The following is a 22,513-nucleotide window of genomic DNA, read 5'->3' as shown; positions in this document are numbered from 1 at the left end:
GCATTTTGGTTGCTAAAGAATTATACTGGGTGATCCTCATAGATGCCCTCATAAGTAAATGAAATTCTTATAACCATTTTAAAGATGGTGAATCTGAAGTCGTGAGAGATTAAGTACTTTGGTAAAGATGCTCGGCTAGTAAGGGCAGTACTGGTTGGGGTTCCGGTCTGTTTCACTTCAGAAGCTTCAACTTTAATACAAAGCCAGGTCATTTCTCCCTCCAGAGAAATATGCTGGATTCCAGGTTTCTTCCTCAGAGGGACCCACTGCTTGAGGAACTCCTGTTTCCAGGCTTCGATAGGTAGCCAGTGCCTGCCATACTCATCTGTACCTGGGCACACCTGATATTCCCCCCGCAAGAAAAGAGGTGCTGTGCTGGAGTGCAGGAGTGGGGAGTTAGTCAGACGTGGAGTTGCCTCTGACCTCTAGCCACTGAGCTACTGCCTATGCTCCAGTGTTGATCATTGGTTCAGTTCAGTTCAGTTCAGGAGCTCAGTCGTGTCCAACTCTTTGTGACCCCATGCACTGCAGCACACCAAGCTTCCCTGTCCATCACCAATTCCCAGAGCTTGCTCAAACTCATGTCCATCAAGTCGGTGATGCCATCCAACCATCTCATCCTCTGTCATCCCCTTCTCTTCCCGCCTTCAATTTTTCCCAGCATCAGAGTCTTTTCCAATGAGTCAGTTCTTCACATCAGGTGGCCAAAGTATTGGACTTTCAGCTTCAGCATCAGTCCTTCCAATGAATATTCAGGACTGATCTCCTTTAGGATTGACTGGCTTGATCACCTTACAGTCCAGGGGATTCTGAAGAGTCTTCTCCAGAACCACAGTTCAAAAGCATCAATTCTTCAGCTTGTTGTGGGTCAACGTGGGCCCCAGTTTTTTATGTGATTAACCTTTTGGTGGCTAGGGGTAAGTCCTGCTTCTGTGGGAATGGATAAGGATGTCTCCATAGAGAAAAGACATCTGCTGGGTTAATCTTCCTGAGAAAACACAGAGACTAGGACACAAAATAAGCCCCTGGAAGGTAGACTTATAAGGTAACCATGAGATCTTCCTCCCTTTTTGGCCTAGTGGTTCTCAAATGGGGATCTGTAGTAGAAATATTTACATCTTAAAAAAAAAAAGATGCTTGATTCTTGCACCAAATTAGAGTCTCCAGGGTTGGCCCAGGCATATGTGTTGCGACAAAGCTTCCCAGCTGATTCTTGTATGTATGTGTGTATATGTGTATGTGTGTATATGTATATGTATGTGTGTGTGAATGTATGTGTATGTGTGTGTGTGTCTGAATATGTATGTATATGTATGTGTATGTATGTGTGTGTGTGTGAATGTATGTGTATGTGTATGTCTGTATATGTGTGTGTATATATATGTGTATGTGTATGTGTGTATGTATATATTTTGGCTGCACCGAGTATTCGTCGTGGTGCTGGGGCTTTTCTAGTTTTGCAGTGAGCAGATGTGGGCTTAGTAGTTGTAGCGCGTGTGCTTGGTCGCAGTTGCTTAGTTCCCCAACCAGGGATCGAACCTGGACTCCCTGCCTTGGGAGCATGGAGTCTCATCCATTAGATCACAAGTACCACCGCACCTCCCACCAACCCGCTGATTCTGATGGGCAACCTGGTTAGGAATCCCCGCACAGTCTAGAGGATGAGAGGAAGGATTATATGAATGATGACCAAGCAGGTCTCTTTCTGGGAGCTTCATTGCTCTGCAAGAATCTTGGGGAGAAGGAGAGGGTCTCAGATGTGGTCTGACAACTGTCTCCAGTGCCTTCCCCCTCCTAGTGGTTGCACTTGCTCCCCACCCTTCCCCACGGTGGTACCTGGGCCCTGCTAGGCCCACCCTTCTCTGGGCATTTCCTTCAAGACAATGAGCTCAACCAGCTGGTGAGCAGGACACTCTCTGTAAGCCAGTTCTTAACAAAGTAAGGCCAGTCAGCCTCCAAGGGGCTCTGGCCATTGACAACTCCTGAAATTCTAAGCCATACAGAGAGGTTAAGAACTCTAGTCATTGTTGAAAGATGCTTATTTTTTAAAGGAGCTGGGGGGGAGGATTTTCTCAGTGCATCATTAACTAAGCCTACTTAGGTGACCTTGAGCTAGGAATCTGGAAATTCCAGGCGAGCCCAGTTCGTCATCATCCTTTCTCCATTTACCTCCCTGCTCTCGCTTCCTGGTTCCCCTCTGCCTCCCTCCAGCTCTTAGATCATGCTCAGCAAGCACCTGTCTGCTAACCTGCTTCCTTCTCTCCTTCCTTCCTTGTGAATGCAGCGTCTACTGTGTGTGCATTGTGGATAAAAAGGAGTTAGAGGTCCCTGCTTTAAGGGAGCTCTAAGATTCTGGGTGCGACAGAAAATGTCCAGATAACTGCAGTGTGCTGGGGAAGAGCTGTGAACAGAGACTGGCATCGTGTTCCTGCAGGGAGACAGCTGATCTGGACAGAGGGGCAGGGAAGGAGACCCAGGAGGAATGCTGTGACCTGGATCTTAAGGTTAATGGTGAACCAGAAAACCCTGCTGGAGGAAGGCATTCTGAGAATAGGGCACAGTTCATATGGAGACCTGTCTTACCAGTTGAGGACCCTAGTAATCAACATGGCTGGAGCTGACACAGAATATGGGGACCCAGGGCAGGAACCAGACCAGCAAAGCCATTGTGCTGAGTCTTATATTTTAAAAATAGAGGAAAAAGAAGAATAAAATATAAGACTTTTTTTTCTCTTTTTTGGCCTCACCTGATGGCATGTGGGATCTTGACTCCCAGACCAGGGATTGAACCTGCGCCCCCTGCAATCGAAATGTGGAGTCTCAACCACTAAACTAGCAGCGAAGTCCCTCATCTCACAAAGCACAGTTCTAACTAAAAGAACACATGTGCAACCCCAGCAAGGGTTCCGGGCATCACGCTTGGTAGTCTGAATATTTTTCATTCCTGTTTCACAGTGAGCACTTCTAAGTAAAGAATACATGCCCAAGACTTAAAAAATCCAGTGGCAGGTATAATGAAGACCACCAGTGCACTGGCCTGCCCACCTCACTCATGCCTTACTTCTTGGAGGCAACCAGTTGTTCCCTCTTTAGGCTCTTGGTCCCTGTTGTTACCTCTGTCCCACTGAATAATACACTTCTATCTCTATTCATTAACTAAATTTAGACATAAGCTATTGAATTTCTACTATGATACAGATTTAGAGAATACTCATCACTCCCATCTCCCCCCCTCATTTTTATCCCAAAGACATGCTGGAACTAGGAAAGATATTAAGCAGAGAAACCAGGTCATGATATATGCATTTGAAAAGGTCAGTGCAAAAACAAGGTAAGGAGTGGGTTGAATGAGCGGGCAGTGGGTACAGGGTGCCATGGGTTTGCTTTAAGGCAGTGGTGCTATGGATTGAGAGCCAGTGGAGCATTTGAGAGAATTTGGGAGGCTAAATGAACAGGACTTCAGTAAAGTGAATTTACAGTTAATTTTGCCAAACATACCCTTGGTCCCCAAACCTTTTCATAAGAACCACAAATCTAGAGAGCTACAGATGGGTCTTTCCTTATAGATAGGAAATCTTGAATGAAATCCCCAAAGAATAAAATTCTAAAAAATTCAAAGAAAAACTTATTACCACGTTGAGTTTACAGTTTAATTCTAGAAGTGCAAGGGTGGTTGATGAAAAGGGGATTCTGATTGTCAGTTTAACAGACCTCAGAAAGTCATTCACTATAATTCAGTGCCCCTGTCCATGTTTAAAACACTAAAACCTTTCTCCACTTTGTAAAAGAGTATCTCTTCCAAACAAGAGCCATATTACACATGAGTGTGAAATACTAGAATTTATCTTGAAATCAAAGAAAAGGGAAATGTTTTAAAAGTTCACTACTATCATTATTTTTCAGCTTTACTGAGATATAATTGACAATTGATATTGTAAGGTATTTAAAGTATTCATCACAGGGATTTGATATACATATACATTGTAAAAGGATTCCTATCATCTATTAACACATTCATCACCTCACGTATTTATTTATTTTTGTGAGAATAATTAAGTTCTGCTCTCCTAGCAAATTTCAGTTGTATAATGCAGTGTAATTAACTATTAGTCACCTTGTTTTACCATCAGACCTTATTCCCCTTATAGCTGAAATTTTGTATCCTGTTACCAATCTCTCCTTATTTTATCAGTGCACCCAGCCCTTGGCAACCACTTTTCTACTCTCTTTTTCTAGGAGTTTGCCTTTTTTTTTTTTTTATTCCACATGTAAGTGATATCATGCAGTATTTGTCTTAATCTGATGGGCTTATTTCACTTAGCTTAACACCGTCAAGTCATCCATATTGTTACAAATGACAAGATTTCCTCTTTTCTCATAGGTGAATAATATTCTGGTGTGTGTATGTATATATATACACACATATATGTGTGTACCTGTATGTATACATATGTATGTGTGTGTGCATGCGTGCTAAATCATTTCAGTTGTGTTGGACTCTGCGACCCTATGGACTGTAGCCCACCAGGCTCCTCTGTCCATGGGATTCTCCAGACAGGAATACTGGAGTGGGTTGCCATTTCCTACTCCAGGGGAGCTTCACAAACCAGGGATCAAATCTGCATCTCTCATGTCTCCTGCATTGGCAGGCGGGTTCTTGTCCACTTGCACCATCTGGGAAGCCCATGTGTATGTGTGTGTAATATATATATCACATCTTTATCCATTATTGATTGATGGACACTTAGGTTGTTCCTAGAGCTTTGCTACTGTGACTAATGTTGCAATTTACACAGAAGTGCAGATATCTCTTCCAGATTCTGTTTTCGTTTCCTTTATTTTTTTATTTATTTTTAATTGGAGGATAATTGTTTTATGATGCAGTTCCTTTGGATATATACCTAGAAGCTGGATCATGTAGTAATTCCATTTTAACTTTTTGAGGGGCCACCCTTCTGTTGTCTACAGTGGCTGCACAAATTTATGTAGTGTACAATAGTGTGCAAGGATTCCTTCTTCTCTGCATCCTTGTCAACAATTGCGATTTCTTGTCTTTGTAATACTGGCCGTCCTAGTCGGTCTGAGGTGATATTTCACTGTGGCTTTGACCTGCGTTTCCCTGATGATGAGCGGTGCGGAGTATCTTTTCTGTACCTTTGGCATACAAATGCCAGCCCTTTGTGTGTCTTCTCTGGAAAAAGGTCTGTTCAGGTGCTCTGTCCAGCTTTTAATCGGATTGTTTGGGGTTTTTGCTACTGAGTTGTATGAACTGCTTTTCTTTTCATTGCAACTTTCACACATGCATGTTACCCTTTGTTTTCCAGAGAGAGGGGTTTTATTAAAAAAACAACAACAACAACCTTATGAAAGGGTCTGTGTGGTGGTCTTGGAGAGCAGCAAGGAAGGGGGCTTTCAGGAGAGTGTGGTGCTCTGCAGGCTACTTTAAGTGACAGAGAGATGGAGACAGCTACTTTAGGGCAGTCAGACACCAAGCGCGTGTGTGTGTCCAGTGGCTGAGTCATGTCCCACTCTTGCAACCACATGGACTGTAGCCCACCAGGCTCCTCTGTCCATGGGATTTTTCCAGGCAAGAATACTGGTGTGTGTTGCCATTTCCTCCTTCAGAGGATCTTCCCAACCAAGGGATCAAACCCACATTTCCCAGGTCTCCTGTATTGCAGGTCGATTCCTTACCAATGAGCCACCAGGGAAACCCCAAACCAACTGGAACAGAGGCCAAAGCTTGGCATCTCTGGACACCTCTGTTACTAGTGAACTTGAGCAGGGGAACTCCTGCTCAGAAAGGAATCTGTTGAACAAGCAAAGCGGTGCTCATGAAGGGCAGACCCAGGAGGCGTAGATGGGAAACAAAACTGTCCCTCAGATCAGATCAGATCAGTCGCTCAGTCATGTCCGACTCTTTGCGACTCCTTGAATCGCAGCTTGCCAGGCATCCCTGTCCATCACCAACTCCCGGAGTTCACTCAGACTCACGTCCATCGAGTCAGTGATGCCATCCAGCCATCTCATCCTCTGTCGTCCCCTTCTCCTCCTGCCCCCAATCCCTCCCAGCATCAGAGTCCTTTCCAATGAGTCAACTCTTCGCACAAGGTGGCCAAAGTACTGGAGTTTCAACTTTAGCATCATTCCTCCCAAAGAAATCCCAGGGCTGATCTCCTTCAGAATGGACTGGTTGGATCTCCTTGCAGTCCAAGGGATTCTCAAGAGTCTTCTCCAACACTGCAGTTCAAAAGCATCAATTCTTCGGTGCTCAGCCTTCTTCACAGTCCAACTCTCACATCCATACATGACCACTGGAAAAACCATAGCCTTGACTAGATGGACCTTTGTTGGAAAAGTAATGTCTCTTCAAACTGTCCCTAGTATTCTTCATTTTTAACATTTTCATCCTGAGGAAGAGAGTTGATACCATTCTCCTGCTGTCCTCTAGGGGTGCTCTAATCACCACAAAGCTCCTGGCCAACAGGTATCCTCCTCCTCTTAGTAGAACCAAAGAAAAAGTTGGTGGCAATTTTCCAGCTATATGCAACCAAGGTCCTGGATTCCCTGGTGGCTCAGATGATAATAAAGAGTCTGCCCGCAGTGTGGGAGACTCGAGTTTGACCCCTGGGTTGGGAAGATCCCCCGAGAAGGAAATAGCAACCCACTCCAGTATTCTTGCCTGGAAATTCCCAAGGATGAAGGAGCCTGGTGGGCTATAGTCCATAGGGTTGCAAACAGTCAGACATGACTGAGCAACTTCACTTTCACTTTCATGCAACCAAGGTCCAAAGTTTTCTTAAAAATTGTGTATAGACACATATATGGCACAGATGCCATTATTTTATTTCTATATCTAGTGTTATTTTGTCCCTAAAATTAACAAACTTATTATTTATCCTACTATCTGATTCTCAAAAGGAGTTTGCCTGTTTCACAGTGAAAGACAGATGCAACAGGAACATTAAGATAAAGAAAAAGAACAAGATCTGTGATCTGAATCTTTGGATGGAGGAGAGGGTATTCAAAGACAGTTGCTAGAGCTGGAGATTAAAAAAAAAAATAAAAGACCTCTGAGCTTCCTTGAGAGCAAAGCAAAAGGGAAACCACTCACTATATGATAAAATAAAATTGTCCAGTCTCTCAAGAGAAGTAAACATCAGAAAAGTTGGCAGGATATCAGTTCTTTAAGGAACAGCACCAGCAAAAGAACTGAAGTCTAGTCACAGATTGTTAGAGAATGTTGTTTACTAAAGGTACACAGTCACCAATTCCTTTCCTGCTCTTCCCTGGTCCCATATGAGTTATCTGAAACATTTCTACCATCTCTTAGTAACTCTGGTTCTACTCTTCCCTAAAGACTATATCCTTGGCTTCTTCTGAGCTGACATACACCCTCTTAGAGGCCACAGGATATTTGATGGGTGCCTTCTTTATACCCTAGAGCACCTCCTGAGGTGGGGATTTAGTTGCTAAGTTGTATCTGATTCTTGTGACCCCGCCCCCCCCCACATTGACTAGCTGTCCAGGCTGATCTGCCCATGGAATTCTCCAAGCAAGAGTACTGGAGTGGGTTGCCATTTCCTTCTCCAGGGAGTCTTCCTGACCCAAGGATTGAATCCAGATTTCCTGCACTGCAGGCAGATTCTTTACTGACTGAGCCACCAGGGAAGCCATGAGCACCTCCTACTACGTAGCATCTCTTCCTGTTTCAAAAGTTATGCCTCTCACTGGACCAGTGAGCACACTACTGAAGTAGCCCATAGAGGTTCCGTTTATCAGTAGAACAGAGATGACTGGTGGTTCTCACGCCTAACGAGGGATCCCATCCTCTTCAGTGGAGATCATCCCTAGGGACTCTCAAGTCCTGTCTTGGGTGCACAATTCAAAGACATGATCTTGGAGAACAGAATTCCCAAAAGTCTGAGGGGAACTTTTGGGAGTGTGTGTTGAAATTATTTGTATAATTTCATCTGGAGGTTATATATACATGATCAGTTTTCCAGAAAGAGGGCCTGTGGTCTTCATGATATTCTCAGATGGGCTCATAACTTCAAAAAAGTTAAGGAGCATTATTGTAGAATTTGATTGCTGCATCTGGGTAACACTGCAAGCTTTTAACTGTGAAGTAAGGTGTGCAGAGGAGGATGGTTTTTATTCATGTTGACCTTAGGCCTATACCTTTGACACTTACCATCCAGGATAAGATCAAGTTCTTCCTTAGAATCGAAAACCATAGAGTGTCTCTAGCCCTTTTCTCTGGAGAAGGAAAGGGCAACCCACTCCAGTGTTTTTGCATGGAGAATCCCAGGGACGGGGGAGCATGCTGGGCTGCCGTCTATGGGGTCGCACAGAGTCAGACACAACTGAAGCGAGTTAGCAAGCAAGCAAGCCCTTTTCTATATTGCCAAATCATAATAAAACCACAATGAATTTACCTATGGGGCTTCCCAGGTGGCCCTAGTGGTAAAGAACCCACCAGGAGATATAAGAGATATGTTTGATCCCTGGATCAGAAAGATCCCCTGGAGGAGGACATGGCAACCCACTCCAGTATTCTTGCCTGGAGAATCCCATAGACAGAGAAGCCTGGTGGGCTACAGTCCATGGGGTCACAAAGAGTCAGACACGACTCAAGTGACTTAACACAAAGCATGAATATATCTATAGTGCTCTGTGGCTTATAATACGTCCAAATACATCATCTGATTTGGTCTTCACAAAAACCCTAGGAGATAACCATTATAGTCTCCATTTTACAGATGAGACATCCCAAGCTCAGGGAGTTTTAGTGACTGATTCAAGGTCTCACGGGAGCTAGAAGGTTCTGGGTCCATCCCAGAACCCGAGTTCTGTGGTGTGTTTATATTCAACCTGCTGGGAACCACAGCAAGGTTGGAAAAGCTGGCCTTTCAGCATAGCTGAAACCAGCCCAAGCCACTAATAACTCTTCCTGTTACTTTAACTTTCTTAACCTGATGTGCTTAAATGCGACCTCAGCCCCTCAGTACACACATCATCGTAAGTTATAGTTCAGCAGCATAAGAAGTGAGTTGTTAGGTGGTAACTCAAGTTTTTAGCATATGGAACATATATATTGTATTGGGTTGGCCAGAAAGTTCATTCAGAATTCCCGTAAGATGGTATGGAAAAACCCAGATGTATTTTTGGCCAACCCAGTATATTGCATCTTGGTTTACTTAGACCCATGCCCTGGTCATAGACTGAGCTGCAAGGACAAATACAGTGGGGGTGGGTGGTGATGGTGGTGGTAAGGGGCGCTCTTATTCATCTTGGATAGAGCTGAGTTGCTTTAGACCACTTACTCAAAAAGATTTGCCTCTCAGTCCATCAGAAAGCACTTCTGATCCTGAATGTCTCACCACAGGAGGCCTACGTGACTCAGCAGGATAAAATCCGGCTGGTGGGGGAGCTGATGACGGTCATCGGGTCAGCGATCATCCTATTCCTAGAGGTGAGGTGCAGCTGAGCCCTCAGACTGAAGTCTTTTATCTTTTTTTTTTTAACACCAAAAACATTTTGTATTGAGATATAGCCAATTAACAGTGTTGTAGTTTCAGGTGAACAGTGAAGGGACTCAGCCATACGTAGACATGTATCCATCCTTCCCCAAACTCCCCTCCCATCCAGGCTGGCACATAACCTTGAGCAGAGTTCCCTGTGCTGTCCAGTAGATTCCCATTGGTTAGCCACTCTAAACACAGCAGTGCATTCATGACCTTCCTGAAGTCCCCAACCACCCCTCCACCCCCAGTGACCATGAGTTTGTTTTCTGAGTCTGTGAATCTCTTTCTGTTTTGCAAGTAAGTTCATTTGTATCATTCCTTTTTCGATTCCACATATAAGGGATGTCAGATGATAGTTCTCCTTCTCCATCTGACTCACTTTACTCAGAATGACACTCTAGGCCCATCCATGTTGCCACAAATGGCCTCATTTCATTCTTTCTAATGGCTGAGTAATAGTCCATTGTGTGTGTGTGTATATATACACCGCATCTTCTTTATCCATTCCTCTGTTGACAGACATTTAGGTTGCTTCCATGTCTTGGCCATTGTAAACAGTGCTGCAATGAACAATGAGGTACATGTATCCCTTCAGATCCTGTTGTTCTCTGGATATATGCCCAGGAGTGGGATTGAGGGTCATATGGTAGTTCCGTTTTTAGTTTTTTAAGGAACCTCCATACTTTTCTCCACAGTGGCTGGACCAGTTTACATTCCCACCAGCAGTGCAGGAGGGTTCCCTTCCTTCCATACCCTCTCCAGCATTTACTGTTTGTGGATTTTTTGATGATAGCCATTCTGATCAGTGTGAGATTATATCTCATTGTAGTTTTGATTTGCATTTCTCTAATAGCTAGCTATGTTGAACAGCTTTTCATGTGCCTATTGTCCTCTTTAAAGAAATGTCTATTCAGGTCTTATGCCCATTTTTTGAGTGAGTTGTTTGTTTTGATGCTCCTGCTGCTGCTGCTAAGTCGCTTCAGTCATGTCTGACTCTATGCGACCCCATAGACAGCAGCCCACCAGGCTCCTCTGTCCCTGGGATTCTCCAGGCAGGAACACTGGAGTGGGTTGCCATTTCCTTCTCCAATGCATGCATGCATGCTAAGTCGCTTCAGTCGTGTCCGACTCTGTGCGGCCCTATGGACAGCAGCCCTCCAGGCACCTCTGTCCACAGGATTCTCAAGGCAAGAATACTGGAGTGGGTTACCATTTCCTTCTCCATTTTGATGCTACTAAGTGTCATAAGCTGATTGTAAATTTTCAAGACTAATCCCTTATCAATCACATCATTTGCAAATATTTCCTCCCAATCTATGGATTGTCTTTTTGTTTTTTGTTCCCTTTTCTCTGCAAAAGTTTTTGAGTTTAAGTAGGTCCCACCTGTTTAGTTTTGCTTTTATTTCCATTATTCTGGGAAATGGATTTAAAAAGATGTTGCTGTGATTTATTGAACTGAAGTCTACAGTTTTCCTCCCCCGTCTGGTCTTTTTCCAGATCCCAGATATCTTCAGGGTCGGTTTTTCCCGCTATTTTGGACAAACTGTCCTCGGGGGGCCATTCCATGTCATCACGTGAGTGTTCTTCCTTCCGGGCCCCTGCCTTCCCTTGCCAGAAACATTTCAGGTCTCCCTATCTCTTTCTGGGACTCTCGCTTCCAGGGACTTTTCTCCTCTGGGTTTGTGTGTGTGACTGTGTATGTGTAGGTGGTTGAGTGGTGGGTTCTGGGCAAGTCAGCGCCACGCTAGAAGGGACCTAGAATATTCCCAGCCCCTCCTCTCATAGCCCCCTCCCCTCTCTCCCCCCAGCATCACCTATTCCTTCCTGGTGCTGGTGACCATGGTGATGCGGCTCACCAACACCAGCGGGGAGGTGGTACCCATGTCCTTCGCCCTGGTGCTGGGCTGGTGCAGCGTCATGTACTTTGCGCGAGGATTCCAGATGCTGGGCCCCTTCACCATTATGATCCAGAAGGTCAGTGCTTTCTCCACTTTCTCTTGCTTTCAGACATCAGACTTTTCCCAGACCAAGGGAGGGAGGGGGAGCAAAAATTAAAAAAAAAAAAAAAGTGCTTTCCCCACAGTTTCTCCTACTTTCAGACATTGGACTTTTTCCAGACCAAGGGAGGGGGTAGGAGCAACAACAACAACAAAAAAATGAGGTTCCTGCTAGATCTGATGGAACTCTGGTGACTTCCGATCTAGCAGCAGTAGCTGCTGAGAGGCAGGTGGAGACATGGTCCCCCACCCTCCCTCCCCTCTCTGCTCTCTGTAGATGATTTTTGGAGACCTGTTGCGTTTCTGCTGGCTGATGGCTGTGGTTATTGTGGGATTCGCCTCAGGTGAGAACATCACTCTCTTCTCCTCCAGAGCATGGGATTCAGTTCTCCAGAAGGTTCTCTCTCACTCTTGCTCTCACTTATTTCTCGTTTGCACTCCCTTTTGCTTTTTTTTTCCTCCTAGTGGAAAGTGAATTGAAAAACCTGCTCATATACTTAGGATCAGGGTCACTCAGGTTGGCCTAGAGCATGAACTCATGTGCTCTAAAGCTCTGGTCAATCATGTTTATGTTGACTAACTGCCCTGCAGCATCTTTCAAGTAGAGATAAAGAAAGGGCTTTGAAGAGAGACAGATATGAAACAGGAAAGACAGGCCAGTTGTGAAAGGTGCCATAGGCAAACAGTTCAGTATTTAATTCTTCTATATTGACACTTCAGAAGAATAAATGAAAAGCATTCAATAACACATCAAGTGCCCCTCCCTTTTTTTTCCATTTATGTAGTCAAAGTTTAAAGAAAAGAAAGGAATTTGGAGAAGGAGGTACAACAAAAGGGTTTGGAGGGTTTGAAGAATGAGAGAGGAAAACAGAACAGTTGTGAAGAGAGGCTTGAAGCACAACGGCCAGAGGGGACCCAGTCATGGCCCAAGGAGTAGGGAGAGGGTTCCAGGGAAGGAGGAGAGGAAACATCCAGAGCAGGGTAGGTGAGACAGAGCAGAGGGAGGGAGAGCACAAGTGAACAGAAGAAAGTTCTTCAGAGAAGGCAGAGAGAGGAAGGAAAAGCAAACACTGGTGCCTCTAATCCAGTTCTCCATGTCTGCGGCTGAACCTCTGGAAGGCAGGTGGATGTACAGGGTGACGTGTGAGGACCCCAACCCCGGGCTCCTAGTACAAAGGATGCCATTCCTTCTTAGGCATTTCCTCGCTTAATGGGGGTTCCCAGAAAACAGTAGATGGAAAAACTACACCAAGATGAGAACTCTGAGAGGGTAAAACTTAGTCTGTCTGTTTGGAGGATTCCTCATGTTCCCTTCCTCCCCACCCTCATCTATACGTATGCAGAATGAGGGGATGTAGCAGAGCCATTTTCTACAGATCTCCCAAAGCATCTGTTCTTGGTTCTTGCAAAACCATGCTTTGTCATAGACCCTAGCTCTGCTCTTGGGGTCACCTTATTTAGATTTCCATTCCCCATACAGGGATGAAGCTTTCAGAGGTTCTGATGCTGTAGTAAAGTTTCCAGGATACCTAATACTATCCAGTAGTCTACACATCACATTTTTTGCAATTGTCCAAGAACACTCAGGAAATCTCAGAGTAATGGATGACTATCTAGAGAACACTGAGATTTTTTTTCTTAGGTTCTTTTCTTTTAGACTTTTCATGTGCTCAGTTCTTTAAAGCTGTTGGAGATTTCATGCATTCTTTTTTTTTTCTTATTGCTTTGATTTTTTATTTTATTTTATATTGGCAAAGCATTTTTATTTATTTATTTATTTTTGTTTTAATTTAATTTTATTTTTTAACTTTGCAATATTGTATTGGTTTTGCCATATATCAAAATGCATTCTTGTAACAATATGCCTTTTAAATATTTGGTTCTAAAAATGTAAAATCCAGGTAGGTGACATATACTATATATATCTATTGATAGATAGATAGATGATAGATGTTAGCTAAATTCTGAGTATTGCCATTATCCAGAGTGATAAGCTTGGTCATGGGATATCTCAGGGTTAGCCAAGTACACAGGGAAAATGTGACTTAAATAATATGTATAATTTACACATCTACATCTGTGTGTGTGTGTGCATGTATGTGGGCTTCCCAGGTGGTAAAGAATCCACCTGCCAATGTAGGAGACATGGGTTCGATCCCTGGGTGGGGAAGATCCTCTGGAGTAGGAAATGGCAACCCACTCCCGTATTCTTGCCTGGGAAATTCCATGAACATAGGAGCCTGGCCGGCTACAGTCCATGGGGTCACAAAGAGTTGGACATGACTGAGCAATTGAGCGAGCATGCACACGCATGCATGCATGTGCGTGTGTGTAATTGTATGTATGTATGTAATTGTATGTAATTGTAATTGTATATACTGGAGGTAGAATGAACACTGACCAGGCCAAGGCTTATTGTGATAACTCCCTGTTTCCTGATCTCCATGCCCTCTTTCTGGGCGGAGCAGCGTTCTATATCATTTTCCAGACAGAGGACCCGTCCGCTCTGGGGGAGTTCTACGACTATCCCATGGCGTTGTTCAGCACCTTTGAGCTTTTCCTCACCATCATTGATGGGCCCGCCAACTATGATGTGGACTTGCCCTTCATGTACAGCATCGTCTACTTTGCCTTCGCCATCATCGCCACGCTGCTTATGATCAACCTGTTGGTCGCCATGATGGGCGACACACACTGGCGGGTGGCCCATGAACAGGACGAGCTCTGGAGGGCCCAGGTGAGTTTGTTAGTGTTAGTCTTACTGAGGGTCAGGGGACGGAGAGAAAAATCAAAGTGGGATCTGTCAGGGTAGATGGCTCTTAGGAGAGTTATGGAACAACCCAATGCGGGTGGTCATCTCAACAGAGGAATTTTTGAATAGATGGAGGAGAAGAAGTTGATAGGATGGTAGCATAGGGTTAGGATCAACACCCAGGAACTGTGTGTTGACCACAGGAGCAGGGTAGATTCAGGAGTCATCCTTGACTCCAGAGGCAACTAGAAACTTTCTTCTTATGTATTCTATACTCTGATTTCTCTTCAGATCATATAAATCTTTCACCTTTTAACTTTCTTGTCCTTATCTGTTCTAGCTTTTCATTTGAACCTTATCTTGTATTTGCTTTTATAACTGTTTTTCTATTATCTTTTCTTTATATCACCATAGCCTAATAAAATCTTAGAGTTGGCAGTGTCTTTAATGGTCTTCTAGTTGAGCTCCTACCCAGTATATACTCATATAGTCATTCATTGGTCAGAGGGTAATTCAGTGTCTTCTTTAATGCTAAGTAATCATCGAAAAAGCAAGAGAGTTCCAGAAAAACATCCATTTCTGCTTTATTGACCATGCCAAAGCCTTTGACTGTGTGGATCACAATCAACTGTGGAAAATTTTGAAAGAGATGGGAATACGAGACCACCTGACCTGCCTCTTGAGAAACCTATATGCAGGTCAGGAAGCAACAGTTAGAACTGGACATGGAACAACAGACTGGTTCCAAACAGGAAAAGGAGTTTGTCAAGGCTGTATATTGTCACCCTGCTTATTTAACTTCTATGCAAGTACATTATGAGAAACGCTGGGCTGGAAGAAGCACAAGCTGGAATCAAGATTGCTGGGAGAAATATCAATAACCTCAGATATGCAGATGACACCACCCTTATGGCAGAAAGTGAAGAGGAACTCAAAAGCCTCTTGATGAAAGTGAAAGTGGAGAGTGAAAAAGTTGGCTTAAAACTCAACATGCAGAAAACGAAGATTATGGCATCTGGTCCCATCACTTCATGGGAAATAGATGGGGAAACAGTGGAAACAGTGTCAGACTTTATATTTTGGAGCTCCAAAATCACTGCAGATGGTGATTGCAGCCATGAAATTAAAAGACGCTTACTCCTTGGAAGGAAAGTTATGACCAACCTAGATAGCATATTCAAAAGCAGAGACATTACTTTGCCAACAAAGGTTTGTCTAGTCAAGGCTATGGTTTTTCCTGTGGTCATGTATCGATGTGAGAGTTGGACTGTGAAGAAAGCTGAGCACCGAAAAATTGATGCTTTTGAACTGTGGTGTTGGAGAAGACTCTTGAGAGTCCCTTGGACTGCAAGGAGATCCAACCAGTCCATTCTAAAGGACATCAGCCCTGGGTGTTCTTTGGAGCTGAAACTCCAGTACTCTGGCCACCTCATGCAAAGAGTTGAGTCATTGGAAAAGACTCTGATGCTGGGAGGGATTGGGGGCAGGAGGAGAAGGGGACGACAGAGGATGCCAACCCTGGATGGCATCACCGACTCGATGCGCATAAGTCTGAGTGACCTCTGGGAGCTGGTGATGGACAGGGAGGCCTGGTGTGCTGCAATTCATGGGGTCGCAAAGAGTTGGACACGACTGAGCGACTGAACTGAACTGAATTAAACTGAAGACCTTATTATCATGTGGATTTGGGTAGAGGTTGGGAGGAGAGAGCTATTTCATATTTCAAAAGTTTTTGTTATTAGAAAAGTCCATACTGTATTGAGCTGAAACCTATCTTTCTATAAGATAGAAAAACTGGGCCACCCTTTGGCCCCTGTTTTTTCCTCTTATATAATGCACAACACATTCTCCCTTCTGTGTGCCGTTAAAATATCTGAAGAGAGACATTGTTTGTCCCCTTGGACTTTCCATTCATTAGCACTAATTATTTGGAGGCTTCTTCTGTGCTGGAAAATATCTGGGATCTGGCAGCACAAGCAAGATGATGTAGTCTGTGCCCTCATGGGGCTTACAGGCCAGTTGGAAAGACAGACATTAAAACTTCATAGAAAGCCTTGTAATTAGAAGAGCAAATGTGTTGTAGGGAAATGAAGATGCTAAGAACAAGAGGCAAGAGAAGAGTTGGACTGGAAAGTTAGAAAGTGCTTTCCTGATAGACTAACATTTAAGATGAGCCTCTAAACATGGGTAATAATTCATCAATTATGAAGAATAAGGGGGTACTTCCTGGGTGGTCCGGTAGCTAAGACTCTGAGATCCCAATGTAGAGGGCCAGGGTTAGATACTTGGTCAGGGGACTAGATCCCACACACCAAAACTAAAACCTAGTGCAGTCAAATAAATATTTTTTTAAAAAGGAGAATAAGGGGATGGAATGGGAGTTAGGATTTTTATCCATTGGGACACTTGGCTATGGGGACAGAAAACCAAACTCAAATAGATGGGAAAAAAGACAGTGGGAAGACGTGTTGATCCTCATAACTGGAACATTTAAGATCTCCATCTCACCCATTACATAAGTTTCTCTGCTGTTCTCTTTTGTCCTGACTCCTCTAAGTCAGTCTCTTGCATCATGTTGCTGAGATAGCTTACAGAAGCTCTAAACTGACAAAGGAGTGAGCAGATACACCCATTCCAGTGGCCCCACTCTTTTTATTTATTCTTTTTCTTTTTTGCTGCACTGGATTTTTGTCCTGGCATGGGGGCTTCTTTAGTTGCCAGAGCAAGGGTTCTAGAGCTCCAAGGCACAGTAGTTGCAGTGACCTTAGCTGTTCTGCAGCATGCAGGATCTTACTTTCCTGACCAGGGATCCAACCTGAGTCTCCTGCACTGGAAAGCAGATTCTCAACCACTGGACCATCAGGAAAGTCTCAAGGGGCCCCATTTTTACCATATTCTGGGTGACTCCTGATGCTGTGGATCTGTAGCCTTGAAAAGAGCTGGACCCATTTCATTGCAACAAGTTTGGTCATAGGTGGATCCTTCCATTTAAGGTTAAGACCAAGGATTGGAGAACTGGTGGTGGTGGTAGAGTTTGGGGGAGAATACATGAACCAACCAGGACTGTGTGAAGTCCAGTCTGTTCTAACTGATGGACTGACAGCAGAGAAGAAGTGATTTTCTAAACATCAGATGGGCTCTGTTTCCAGAAGAAGATGGGGAAGCTGAATGATGGCGCAGGAAGAAATAATAAGTGTCCCTTTCAAGACAAAGAGAAAGCACTATCTAGGGAAAGGAAATAGAATGATTGAAAGTCCTGAGGGTGGGGGGAACTTGGCACAACTCAGGAGCAGAGAAAAGACCAAAAGAATCGTGGAGTCCTGAGAAAGACGGGAGCAGAAGATGAGGTAGAGAACTAAGTTATTTTAGGGATTCCTAGGTCATTCCATCAATCAAGCTTCCTGGACCCAATCCATCCTGAATGACCCTCTGTTCAGACCTAGATCCTGGGCCTTTCAAAGCTAGAACAATCTTGATGTGATTGGAGGAAAGCAACATAAAGAGAGATCATCCCTTTTCTGGCTTTGAACACTAAACTATAAATAGCACCTAAAATGGAGTCAGATTTTTTTGTAAATATGCATTTGGCTCTTATCAAATATGCAATTGGCTCATGATCAAATAGAACCCTCACTTTGTTACATGATTGATTTTACTAAGCCCCTTTACCAGGTTTCCCTGTCCTTAACACTGACACTTTAGTCCTATAAATGTAGGACCTTGCATTGGGTTTACTTAAACTTCACATTAGTGGTTTTTGACCAGCATTCCAATCTGGTAAGATCATTTTTATATTGCTTTGTCATCGTGCCTATTATATATCCCTCCCAGTTTTGTGTCACAGGCATATTTGATAATCTTGTCTTATGTTTCATCTAAGTTATTAATGAGGGCTGGGTAAAGGACAGGCCACATGCCATGCCACTAGAATTTTCCTCACCAAGTTTGGAGTCATTAACCCACTCTTTTCCTTCTTAGGATATGGGTGTATTTTTCACTGCAGATTCCCTCAACATCAGCAGTTATCATTTCATCCCCAAGATCACAGAAATTCTATTTAATCCTTTTATTTAAATTCGAATAATTGGTCTATGGCTTTCCTCTGTAAAAGGAAAAGATATTAGTTTGGATGGGATGGCTCATTTTCCATGAATCTGAATGGTAATGCAGGGGTCACTGTTTTATTCAAAACTCTCATAAAATAGTCCCTCCTTTTGCGGTGAGTGATGAGGCAGGCAGTAGCATAGCGCCTCACACGGGCAAGGGGGTGGATGGTGGATGTCACGCATCCCTTCTGATCTGGTGCCCTCCTTCCCCTCCGGGTTCCCTCTGTCAGTAGCCCCAGGGTCCGCTCAGCATCATGGCTCTTTCTGGGTTCTTGCCCTGTCTCTCCTCTCCTCCTAGGTTGTGGCCACCACGGTGATGCTGGAGAGGAAGATGCCTCGCACCCTGTGGCCACGCTCTGGCATCTGTGGGTACAAGTACGGGCTGGGGGACCGCTGGTTCCTGCGGTGAGTGACCATGGAGACCTGTGCACTGTCCACCTGTGTGAGGCCGTGGGAGCCAGGGTGCCCGGTTCTGCACATATGACCCTCCTCTCCATTCTCGGGATGCCAAATTGGACCCGGAGGGGAAGTCATCACTCTCTGAAGTGAGACTGTGTTAGCCTGTTTAGGGGAGGGGTGCGGAGAGGTCGCGCCAGCCGTGAAGTCTGAAGGGCAGTGACATGTGAACCGCGGCGAACACATATTCACGCTCCACTGTGGGCATGCGCTCCTCAAATGGGTCTAGTCTTGTTCCCACCTGACCCCCACTTCCAGTAGATTTATTTATTATTTTTTTTATTTGTTTATTTTTTTCTGGTTGTGCTGGGTCTTCATTGCTGGTGGGCTTTCCTCTAGTTGCAGCAAGCAGGGGGCTACGCTAGTGCAAGGGCTTCTCGCTGCGGGGGCGTCTCTTGTTTCGCAGCACGGGCTCTAGGGTGTGTGGGCTTCAGTAGATCCAGCCCCGGCCTCTAGAGCACAGGCTCAGTAGTTGTGGCACACGGGCTTCCTTGTTCAGTGGCACGGGGGATTCTTCCCGGACCAGGGATCAAACCCGTGTCTCCTGTGTTGGCTGGCGGATTCTTTACTGCTGAACCAGCGGGGAAGCCCTCTAGTGTATTCTTAGAGCTTCTAGTCTAGCCTGCAAGCTAAGCTGCTTCTTCATACCCTACCTTCAACCTCCTGACGTGGCATGCCTCTCTCATTTATTACCTGACTTGCATCTCCTCATCCTTATGACATGCTTATCTTTTAATTGGCTGCTTTCTCTTTCATACTCACCCACATTCCCCCCACCATCACCCCCCCCCCCCCCACACACACACAGGCCCTGCTACCCTCCAAATCCTGAAGGCGCAGCACTTCCGGTCTCTCTCCCAGTTTATCCTCCACTTCTCTTGATTTGATCCTAGCAGGTCTTCCGGCTTCAACGCTGCTCGCTTCCTCCCGCTCTGCTCTCATTGCCGGTTCCCACTTGTGCCGCATTCACTTTGGCTTCTCCTCATGATCAACTGAGCCTTTCTCCTTTTTCACCTCTTCAGAGTTGAGACCAACCAAGACCAGAATACTCTGCGAGCACGTCGCTACGTGGAAGCTTTCAAGGGCTCAGACAAGGAGGAAGGACAAGGGCATCCCCCTGAGAAACGGCCCTCGGTGACTGAAAGCGGGCTTCTAGCCAGAGCCTCCCTGGCCCTCCCGACCCCTTCCCTGTCCAGGACCACCTCTCGAAGCAGCGGCAGTCACCGAGGCTGGGAGATCATTCGACGCAACACCCTGGGACACGTGAATCTCGGACTGGACCTTGGGGAGGGGGATGGAGAGGATCGGGTTTATCAGTTATGATCAGGACCCTTGTTACTCTCGTCCTGACTCCAGGTGGGCCTGGGTGAAGGCAGAGACACTGCTTGTGAAGCATCGCCCTTCCTGCCTGTTAACCCTGTGAGGGGTGGACAGAAGAATTCTCCCAGGCCATCCATACCTCACCCATCACCTCAGCATTCCCAGGAATGAGTACCTTCTGGCTTCTTGGAAGTCTCACATCTTGGGAAAAGAGGGTATCTGTTCAAGCAGAGTTAGGCTTGGCAACTAAAGACACCAGGTAGGGATGCTAGGCCAAAGGCTGGGTCATCATGTCCTTTTCTGCCCCATGAGGTGCTAGACTGTGAGCTGTGACGTCTCCCAGGTCTTCAGGAAGCACAAGCCGGGCATGGCCCTGAGGTTGTAAGCCTCACCTCTTCCTGTACCTCATAGGACCCTCTCCCCACCTCACAGCCAAACCCACACTAGAAAACTGCAAGAAAAAAGGTTATTTATCCTCCCTTTATTTAAAAAAAAATGTATTATGATATGCAGAACATAAAATGTACCATTTTAAGCATTTTTTAGCTGTGCCGTTCAGTGGTATTAAGTACATTCACATTGTTGGGCAACCATCACCACTATTCATCCGGGGAATTTTTTAAACCGAAAATCGTATACCCATTAAACACGAACTCCCCATCATTCCTTCCCCATGGTCCCTGAAACCAATATCCTACTTTCTGTCTATGATTTTAAGTTTTCTAGTTACCTCGTATAAGTGGAATTATCCAACATTAGTCCCATTGTGCCTGGCTTATTTGATGTAGCATAAGGTTTTCAAGATTCATCCATGCTATAGTGTGAGTCGGAATTTCATTCCTTTGAAAGGCAAATATAATAACATCTCATTGTATGTTTAGATCACTTTGTGTTTATCCATCCCTCCACTGATGGACAGTTGGGTTGTTCCACCTTTGGCTCTTGTCATACTGCTGTGAACACTGGTGTACAATTATCTTTCCAAGTTCCTGCTTTCAGTTTCTTTGGATACTGAAAACTTCCAAACTTCCGTTGATCATCTAAGGATCAAATGAAGGGAAGTGGAGAGAGGTGGAGAATAAACTGGGATAGAGACCCAAAGGGCTGCACATTCCGGATTTGGAGCATCAGGGCTTGTGTGGGGGTGTGATGGTGGGAGGAATGTGGGTGAGTAGGAAAGAGAAAACAGCCAATTAAAGGATAAGCGAAAGCAGTTTTGTGAAACTTCTAGCAGTTCTCTAGAACTGGAATGGCTAGATCTAATGGCACATATTTATTAAATTTTTTGAGGGACTGCCATCCTGTTTCCGGCAGCAGCTGTACTGGTTTACATTTCCTGAAGCAATGCACAGAATTCCAATTTCTCCACATCCTCACCGATGTGATTTTCTGATTTATTTTTTTTTAATTTATAGTAGCCATCCTTTTGATTAGGCAATGGTATCTCTTTGTGGTTTTGTGCATTTCCCCAATGATTAACAGGGCTTCCCCGATAGCTCAGTTGGTAAAGAATCCACCTGCCATGCAGGAGACCCCGGTTCAATTCCTGGGTTGGGAAGATCCTCTGGAGAAGGGATAGGCTACCCACTCCAGTATTCTTGGGCTTTCCTGGTGGCTCAGCTGGTAAGGAATCCACCTGCCATGCAGGAGACCCCGGTTCAATTCCTGGGCTGGGAAGATCCCCTGGAGAAAGGAAAGGCTACCCCCTCCAGTATTCTGACCTAGAGAATTCCATGGACTGTATAGTCCATGGGGTAGCAAAGAGCTGGACATGACTGAGTGACTTTCACTTTCACTTTCAATGAGTAACAACACTGAGCATCTTTTCAGTGCTCACTGGCATTTGTATATCTTTTTTTCTTGGAGAAATGTTTTTTCAAGTCCTTTGTCCAGTTTGTTTTGGGGGTTTGAGGGTTGGTATTTTTCAGTTGTCTTATCCTTGTTTTTTGAGACTTAGAGTCTAAAGTGTATCTCATTTGCATCCTGGTGTGTTTTTAAATATGGGTGGTAAAGTATTCCTTTCTTTGCATGGATGGCCCCATCAATTATTTTACGGGACCATCCCTGGCTTGTCGCTCAGGTTGCCTGTTAGCAGCTGTTCATCCTTTTGTCTGGAGGTAGCAGGCTTCCAGCTATGTTTCCTGCGACAGCTCCCCTCTGCCCCCAGCTCCGTTGCCCCTGCACCAAGGTGTGGGTGGACAGCAATCATAGAGCATGGGCCATCCCTTTCCAGGAAGGAGATTGGAAACTAGGTGTCTGGGGTACCCATCACAGCCTCGCTTCTGTCTCCAGCCCTTCTCATCCCAGCCCTGTCAACACCCTCACCACAAAGCCGTAGCAACTTTTTAAGAGGAC

General features: G+C 44.9%; 1 protein-coding gene across 1 annotated transcript in view; it reads left to right on the top strand.

Moving 5' to 3' along the window:
- TRPV5 (transient receptor potential cation channel subfamily V member 5) overlaps nucleotides 1–20,698 on the top strand; it is a 33,055-nt gene extending 12,357 nt beyond the window's left edge. Inside the window, exons 10-16 of the mRNA XM_061414971.1 lie at nucleotides 9,389–9,475; nucleotides 11,025–11,101; nucleotides 11,336–11,501; nucleotides 11,802–11,868; nucleotides 13,993–14,261; nucleotides 18,681–18,787; nucleotides 19,861–20,698. Of these exons, the coding sequence (XP_061270955.1) occupies nucleotides 9,389–9,475; nucleotides 11,025–11,101; nucleotides 11,336–11,501; nucleotides 11,802–11,868; nucleotides 13,993–14,261; nucleotides 18,681–18,787; nucleotides 19,861–20,161 (1,074 nt within the window). The 3' untranslated portion in view covers nucleotides 20,162–20,698. The remainder of the gene's footprint in view (nucleotides 1–9,388; nucleotides 9,476–11,024; nucleotides 11,102–11,335; nucleotides 11,502–11,801; nucleotides 11,869–13,992; nucleotides 14,262–18,680; nucleotides 18,788–19,860) is intronic.
- Nucleotides 20,699–22,513: the final 1,815 nt, after the last annotated feature.

The sequence above is a fragment of the Bos javanicus genome, chromosome 4 (genome assembly GCF_032452875.1).
Source record: "Bos javanicus breed banteng chromosome 4, ARS-OSU_banteng_1.0, whole genome shotgun sequence".
NCBI classification, from domain to species: Eukaryota; Metazoa; Chordata; class Mammalia; order Artiodactyla; family Bovidae; genus Bos; species Bos javanicus.
This window is presented reverse-complemented; position numbering and strand designations above follow the sequence as displayed.